We start from the raw sequence: 8,689 nt of genomic DNA on the forward strand, positions 1-8,689 counted from the left end.
GTAAATTTACACCTGTTTTTTTGTTTTTGTTTTAAGTTGTTTGTTTGTTTTTGTTTTGGGCTTCATAAGCCATGGAGCAGCTTTCGTAGTAATAAACAGAGTCCCGCTTTCAACACGGAATCCAGCACTCTTTATACATCCATAGTTTTTGGTCATAAACCTAAGTATTGGACATTTTTAGGACATTTTAGGACATTTCTGGGATTTTAGGGCACATCTAAGGTTTTAGTGTGTTTCTAGAATTTTACGACATGTCTCAGATTTTAAGATTTTTAAGATTTTAGGACATTTATAGGTTTTGGGGAAGTTTCAAGGATTTTAGGATGCTTCAGGGATTTAGGAATTTTTCTAGGATTTTAGGACATTAGGGGCTTAGCCAAAGTATTTGTCCAAAGTATTGGACAAATTAAAATGATAACCTGATCATGGTGCAAAATGTACAAATGTGACGTATTCTTTGTTTGCAGAAATGTACCATGCCAACATTGTCTTCTGGCAACTGTGCGCATATTTCACGAAATTAAATCCTTAAAATCAAAACATTTGTATCACAGCCTTGACATTCATCTCATTACCTCCAGTATCTTTCTGTCCCTGAGAAACAGATGATGTTCCTGAGAGAGAGTGATGTGCTCTCCCTCGGCTAAGAGGCTTATCTCTTCCAGCGTGTAACAGTCAGAACAAGCAGCCAGCGGCGAAATATAAAACACACATCTGGATTGAATCATCGGGCCACCGAGGCGACCGAGCATCACTCAACCTGCAGAAAGAGAAATATGAAACCATAGAAACATCGTAGATAGCTGCAGGCAGCACTGCACGGCCAAAAATATGTGGACACCTGAACACTGGCTGCACAGATTTACTCCCATTCATAAATAGCAGCACTTTGTTGTCCCGTGAAAACCCAGTATCTCAAAAAAAAAGTTGACTTCTAAAGAAAAAAAAAATTTTTATATTAAAAAATCCTCCCATGAATTCTGCACGGCCTTACAAATTTGTCCAATCACATCAACTTTACTGCAAATTTGACTAATTTCATTATAGCCTACAGCTGTATGCAGCGTATTGATCCACTCAGCCCTACTCTGTCTTTCTGTGTTTAACCTGAAATTAAGTCAGCACTTAAGATTTGAGAAGTTTTTAAGATTTTAGGACGTTTCTATGATTTTAGGATGTTTCTAAGCTCTTAGGACGTTGCTAAGATTTTAGGACATTTTTAGGCCGTTTCTAGGATTTGAGGTCATTTCCGGGATTTTAGGTCATTTTAAGATGTTTCTAGATTTTTAGGACATTTCTAGGATTTTAGGACGTTTCTAAGATTTTAGGACATTTCTGGGATTTTAGGCCATTTCCAGGATTTGAGGACATTTCTGGAATTTTATGACATTTTAAGGATTTTAAGATGTTTCTTGAGTTTTTGGACGTTTCTAAGATTTTAGGACATTTTTAGGATTTTAGCAAATTTCTCTGATTTTCTAAGATTTTGAGACGTTTTTAAGATTTTAGGATTTTGGGACATTAGGGTCTTAGCTAGGACATCTGTTGGGGGAATGCTTTTTTGCACTCTGGTACCTTATAAAATGGTTGGGGTGCCAGATTTGGCCTGTGGACCATAAGTTGAGTATCACTGCCCTACATCCAAACACTGGACCTATATATGGAAATATTCAAGTTAAGTAAGAGTACCTCAGAATTGTAGGCTACTTAAGTACAGTACTTGAGTAAATCTTCTTAGTTACTTTTCACCACAGGAATATTGATAAATATTTATATATACTGAGTATTTTATATTCCCTTTTTACTCAAGTAAAATCTATTTTTAGAGTAGGGTACTTCTTGTATTGGTGGTATTGGATAACCAAAACGATAAACGACAAATCGAGAAGGAGGGAGCTACAGATGATAAATAGAGACAGAATAAAATAGAGAGAGAGAAGGAGGGAGGAGGATCCGTGAAGCCGGAGGGAGGTGAAACAGATTCAGAGACAGAAAGCAGACGGTGTTTAAACTCAACAGTTTCTCAGCAGCAGGCGAACACCGCCTCCTCCTCCTCCTCCTCCTCCTTCATCATCCATACATCCTCCTCTCTCTCTCCTCCTCCGGTCCTCCTCTCCATGCCGGCGGAGGTCTCCGCGTGGCTGCCATGGCGAAGATGCGGGTGTCGTACGAGTACTCCGAGGCCGAGGACAAGAGCATCAGGCTGGGGTTGTTCCTGATCGCCTGCGGGATCCTCAGCCTCTTCATCCTGGGCTTCTGCTGGCTCAGCCCGACCCTGCAGAGCCTGCAGAGCAAGCCGGCCAACTGCACGGTGAGCCCGGCCACGAGCTCCGAGCTGCCGCCGCTGATGCGCTCACACCGGAGCCGCCGGTGTAGTAGGATTATAGTAGTAACGTTAGTAGTTATAGTAGTTGGAGGTTTAGTGGAGGTAGTATTAGTTAAAACAAGAGCTCATTACTTTTACTATTATTATTTTCAGCGTCTTTTTCATAGTAACTTCTTACAGTGGGTTACTTGTTCTTGTGGACTAATACATGCAGGCTATTTTTTAAATGTGTTTTAATATTGATATACTTAGTGTTGGGGAGTAACTACAGTAATTAAATGACAAAAAATGTAATTGTAATCAGTTAGAGTAACTAAAATAACAACTCAAAATGTTGGTACTTACGAAAGGGTTACACACACTGTAAAAAGAGACTATTTGTTTTAACTCGAAAAAGTTAGTTTTCTGGATGCCTTAAAAATTTAAGTTGACTGAATTTAAGAAGACATGTCGAGGAGATTTTTCAATTATTCAACTTGTCTTCTCAAATTCAGTTGACTTTAAAACTTGAAGTTGACTGAATTTGAGAAGACAAGTTGAGGTAATTTTGTTACCATTCAACTAGTTTTTGTCGGTATACATCGTAAGAGCAGTAATACACCTTTAAGTAATAATATCAGTGTTGGATTACGTTTAAGAGGTTCTGACCTACTATTGTGTTTTTATTTTTATTTTTTGATTAGGGTTATTAGGCCTATTTGATGCATTGCAATAAGTATTAATTAGAGCAGAAACAATTAATCATCAGATTATTAATCACAAACTATTTTGATGATTAATTAATTTATCAGGCACAAATGGTCCCTGTAGCATTTGCTGCTCTTCTCAGTTTTATATGACAGAATATTTTTGGTCTGTTGTTCATGTTATTGACTTTAAGGATGAAGATGAACTGGTTTATTTGGCAAAAGTGCGTCAGCTTAACTGAGCTTTTCTATGGGACTGTTGGGGCTGTGCGGTGACCCCGATTTTTAATTTAATGCCACCTGCAGGTTAAAGTTTCTGCTCAGGTAGTGATGCAGCTGCAGACTGTTTCTGCTTCTCATCCATCGGCCCAAAACATGCTGACATTCCTGTTTGTTAAAACAACACTACAAAGTCGTATTTACATCTGATTAGTGTAAAAGTGCAGCCTCACCACCTTGTTCTATTTTTGGGAGGACGCTAAATCTGAGAATCCCACAGGGGGTTTCTTTACTTGCACATAAGCTCACAGAAGGTTTGTGTAAGAAATGTTGCCCACATCCTTTTTTTTTTTTTAGCTATTCAAATATATAACATTGTACACTGACCTACAGCTTTATGAAATTGGTGTATGAAGAATTGGGACTTCAGCATGAGAAATGCAATCCCAACTGCATTTTTAAACAAAAATACATGCAAATTCAGGCTAATTATTAGGTTTCTGTATCTTTGAAACTAAAGTAAATACATTTTGTAGTTTTGAAATATATCACAACTTTAAGTTAAACCAGGTTCAGCTCAAGAAATAACATTTTAACTTTAGAAATCATGTTTTGTCCTTTTTCTACAAAACAGAAGAAAAACATGACCTATAGTTTTGACAAAAAGTCAAATCGCTCAAGCCTTTTTTCATTATTGTAATCTCTTTTATTGTGGATATAAAGTGGGTTTGTCCTCCTTCAGGTCATTTGGTTGTTTTTATTCATCTTACGTCACTTTCCACTGTGGATGATTAAATCTGTTTGTGCTGCGTTTTAAAACTGTTGGGAGTTTTCATGACATGAATTACAGCCACTGCCAGCTCTCCTGGCTCTTTTACCGCGGATGATGAATTCATGCCAGCTTGATTTATTTGGCTGTTAGCTTATTGCATCGTCCTGAAATAATGTCCATGCATTACAGAGAGTGGAAGCCTTTTGTTTTTTTCGTCTTTAAATCACAAACTCATGATGAGGCGGTGAGAGAGTCCACTCTGTCATTCACTAATCCACAGCTTAATGTAACATACATCACCGTACTGTGGACTTTATTGCAGCCCTCTGACCCCGTAAGTGACGAAGAAAGACTTTGACTTTTATCAAATCTGCATAGACTGATTGTCTGTTTACTGTGTATCGATATTTATTTTCCTGCCTGCAGCTGTTTCAGTCCTTTAATGAGCAGGAAGAGGAGAAGCAGCCGTCGCTCTTCATTTTATTCTCAATCAGTCACATATTCAACCCAATAGCCAAGATCATCAGTGTCTATAAACATTTTAATAACAGTTATATGTATGAACAAACATTTCCAGTAAACTGACTATTCACTATAGTTTACAACAATAACAGGGCAGATGTATTATCATATATCACAAAATCATTAGGTGTTGGTCCCATATGATGTGTTCAAGGGCCCTTGTAAATTTGACAATCCAACAATAATTTCTGTTTTTAGAGTTTCTTTCTATGATAAACCGTGTAATATGGCTGTTTTTTGTTTTTTTTTACAGGTTCAAAGTTTGGCATGTTTTCTTTAAAAATCACCAAAATGTTAACAGAAAACAAAAAAAAAATCACACAAAAAAAGTTTTAATGAAAAAGGAAATAACCACATTTAAAAAATCTCCAAACAATTAAAAAAAAAAAAGGCCCAAAAACATTAAAGAAAAAGGAAATTGCCATTTTTTAAAAAAAAAAATCAGGGCAAAAAATTAAGGGCAAAAAGTTATAAATAAAAAAAATTCAAAAGTTTGAATGAAAACAGAATGTTTATATAGTTTTGCGTTTGTTAAAATGTCTCAGTTTACTTCTATTCATTAAGAATTTCCACCGTTTTTGATTCTTCGTTAAACAAAGTTTTCCTCATGAATTCAACTGAAAACCGGTTGAGTCACTGATAAACAAATAGGTTCACAGGTGAAGTTTTTAATTTTTTAAGGCAAATAGCATTCTCGTAACTGACTTGTCTTGTTAGCAGTTGCTGCGTTGATATTGAAGCAATTTATCGATTACCAAATAAATGCACAAATTGACACTGTGTTTTTTTAACAGTATTAAAATAATAGAAAAGAAACTAACTGTAGTAAAAATGTCCTCCTCTGTTGCTGCAGGTGGTCTCGGTGTTGCGTCCGGAGGAGATGTTCGAGTGTGTGTTTACGTGCGGTGCGGACTGTAAGGGGACGTCTCTTTATCCCTGCCTGCAGATCTTCGTCAACAACTCAGAGTCCAACTCGGTGGCTCTGCTGCACTTTGACGAGCAGCAGCTGGTCCTCAACCCAAAGGTAAAAACTTACTGTTTTATTATTTCATCATGTTAAACTTAAAGGTGATGTCAGCAAAAAGTGGCTCTTTAACTCCTGGTGGCCGCTGTAGGAAACTGCAACATCGACAAGCAAGTTTTTCTCTACATCGCACAAATTGATTGTTTATTCTCAAAAGTCCCATAATGTGACTAAAAAACTTCAAAACTAATCCCTTTTAGGTTTCATTTATTTAAAATTATAAATTAACTAATGAATGATGATGTATAATTAAAGTTTAAACACTTCGCAGTGTGTAAAATCATTAAAATGCAGCTCCTACGTTATATTCAAACATTCACTTCTAAAACAGTTCTGATTTTTTTATATATATAAATATGTATTTTAAAACGCTGTTTATTTAATAAAGAAAAAGAACCAGTAAGGATTATCTATGGTCATTTCAGTGAGTGTATGGTCTATAAAATTTAACTCAAAGTCATGGAAATGTATTTGTAGAAAAACAATGTGTATAAACTCTGATTATACTAGTCAACCACTGTTTTAGTTTTGTAATACAGAGCCATTTTTAACGTATATACTGATCACTAAAGAAGAAGCTGTATGTAGCTGTCTGTATGTAAAAAATAGCAAAAGGAAATCCCATGTTTGTAATGCATTGATTCGTACTGGTTACAGAACACGTCTGCATGATGTTGAACTCGTTAAACTGGTTGCATCGTTTTATGTCGAATCAGAAGTTAAACATCTGAACGTCGAAAACATGCAAAGATAAAAGTGGCAGCGCAGCAGCGATCTGGTGAATTACATGTTGTTGTATTTTTGTCCGTTGAGCGTCAGAGGAGTTTCAGACTCGCTGGTTTTTGTTTCACAGCTGCGTGAAGTCGTGAGCTGAACAGAAATAGATTCAGCGAGACACAAACACGCCATTAAGACACTGCGTGTGTGAATGAAGGTCTTAAACCATCATTAATAAACAGCTGACGGTGAACACACCACAGCTGACATCCTGCAGAATCGTGTGTGTGGGGGGGTCAGTTTAAGCTTCTGCAAAACCTCCACCATGGACAAAAATATATGGACACAGCAAAATGACAACATGACCACATGGACCACATCTATGCAAAAGAACTGCAAAAAGACACAGCATGACTACAAAAACGGGAAAAATGACTATAAAGACGCATAAATAACAGCAATGAGACACAAAAATGACCACATGGATACATAATACAGCTGTCATAGAAAGATCCTTAAATCCTTGAAATGTCCAAAATCCTAGAAATTTACTAGAATTATAGAAATGCATGAAAATCCTTGAAACGCAGGCCCACTTAAAACATCCTGAGAAAAAATCCTACCAATATCATAAAATCCTTGCAACATCCAAAAATCCTATAGATGTCCTAAAATCCTAGAAATGTCCTAAAATCTTAGATATGTCCAAAAGTCTGAGAAATGCCTTAAAATCCTAGAAATGTACTAAAATCCAAGAAATGTCCCAGAATCATAGAAATGTAAAATCCTTGAAACGCAGGCCTACTTAAATCCTAGAAACATGCTGAGAAATGCCCAAAATCCTATCAATTTCATAAAATCCTAGAAACATCCAAAAATCCCAGGAATGTCCTAAAATCCTATAAATGTCCGTAAGTCCTAGAAATGCCTTAAAATCCTAGAAATGTACTAACATCCTCATTAGGGCTGCTGCGACGGGCCCCCAGCCTCCTGTTAAAAGTGGCCCTAAGTTGAGTATCCCTTGTGAAGGTCTTTTGTGAAACAACCCAAAAATAAATTTGAATTACAGGTTGTGATGCAGAAAAATAGGGAAAAAACAAACAACAGGGTGAAAACTCTTGAAAAGCAGTCATAATCAGATGTCCACATACTTTTGGCCACGTAATATTCGGAGGAGAGAGGAGGTGAAGGGTGTGCACTGAGCTGAAAAACAAAACAATAACATCGGTACACACAAACACCGCGACGGTGTCCATCTGTCCGTCTGCAGGACATCTTCCCTCTCTAATCTTCCTCTTCTTCAGTGCACGTCTGGGTCGTCGCTACAGCAACAGAGTAAATATAGAGGGGGGAGACGACGCGTCATCGATGCCGCTCAGTCGCCATGGCAACCGCAATAGAGATGATGTGTAGAGAGGCGGAGAGAGGGAGAGAGAAGTCACGCTTCATTCAGAAATCCTTTAATGTCTTTTAAAGAGGGAGGGGACGGGTTTGATGTCAGGACGGACGTCTCACTCTGTGAGCTTTTAACGAGAGAGAGGAACCTTTAACTCTCCGCCCCGACCAGGTCTGAATTTTAAAAATGAAAACATCGTTTACATGTCGGCAAAACCACAAAGCAGCGTTTCTGTCTCCTTCAAATATCTCATAATAAATACGTAGACACATTCTTCATATTGTGAAAATTACTGAAACAATCATTTTTAATTTATAGGCACATTTATGTTTGTAGAAATGTTGTAAATACAAATATTAGAATCTTATATTTGCCTTAAACCTCAGCTATAAACCCAATTATACTGCACTAAAGTGCAGTTAGTGCAGTACTGACGTATTTTGTACTTCCATTTTATGCTACTACATTTTAGAAACCCATAAAGGCAATGAGCGATTTGTCTGGAAATGTTCCCAAATTACAAGAAATTGGTAGATTTAGAAAATAATTTTTTAAAAACTTTATAAAATATGTATTATTTAATATTTAAAATAATATTGAAATGAATCCAAAAAGAAATTCAGGGTCATTGTTTGTTTGTTGTTGTTTTTTGTTTGTTATTAACTGTATTTATTTATTTTTGGTGTTTATAGTTTTGTTGAGTTGTATTTTATTTTATTTTATTTTATTTTATTTTGTTGCGTTGCTATTTTTGTTTTCTTTTAAATAATCTTCAGGTAATTTTCTTGTACTTTTTTTCACTAATTTCTTGCTCATTTTTGGGTCATTTCTTCTTTTGATGCTCATTCTTCTCGTGTTTTTGCGAGAAATGAAACCGCTTCACGTTTCTCAGCTCAGGTTTCAAAGGGTTAAGTAAAAATGACTCCATCACTGAATTAAATGTTACTAGTAGAGACAATGGACACTTTATACACTTAGGAAATGAAAACATGTCATTTTATGTCTTTTTCGTGAGCTCTGTGACCTT

At 36.5% G+C, this 8,689-nt stretch overlaps 1 protein-coding gene across 1 annotated transcript in view; it reads left to right on the forward strand.

Annotated features, from left to right (window-relative positions):
- Window positions 1-1,681: 1,681 nt before the first annotated feature.
- LOC121940889 (calcium-activated potassium channel subunit beta-4-like) overlaps window positions 1,682-8,689 on the forward strand; it is a 29,160-nt gene continuing 22,152 nt past the window's right edge. The window contains exons 1-2 of the mRNA XM_088072863.1: window positions 1,682-2,311; window positions 5,379-5,549. Of these exons, the coding sequence (XP_087928989.1) occupies window positions 2,147-2,311; window positions 5,379-5,549 (336 nt within the window). The 5' untranslated portion in view covers window positions 1,682-2,146. The remainder of the gene's footprint in view (window positions 2,312-5,378; window positions 5,550-8,689) is intronic.

The sequence above is a fragment of the Plectropomus leopardus genome, chromosome 22 (assembly GCF_026936395.1).
Source record: "Plectropomus leopardus strain MGB_pleo_1.0 chromosome 22, ASM2693639v1, whole genome shotgun sequence".
In the NCBI taxonomy this organism is placed as follows: domain Eukaryota; kingdom Metazoa; phylum Chordata; class Actinopteri; order Perciformes; family Serranidae; genus Plectropomus; species Plectropomus leopardus.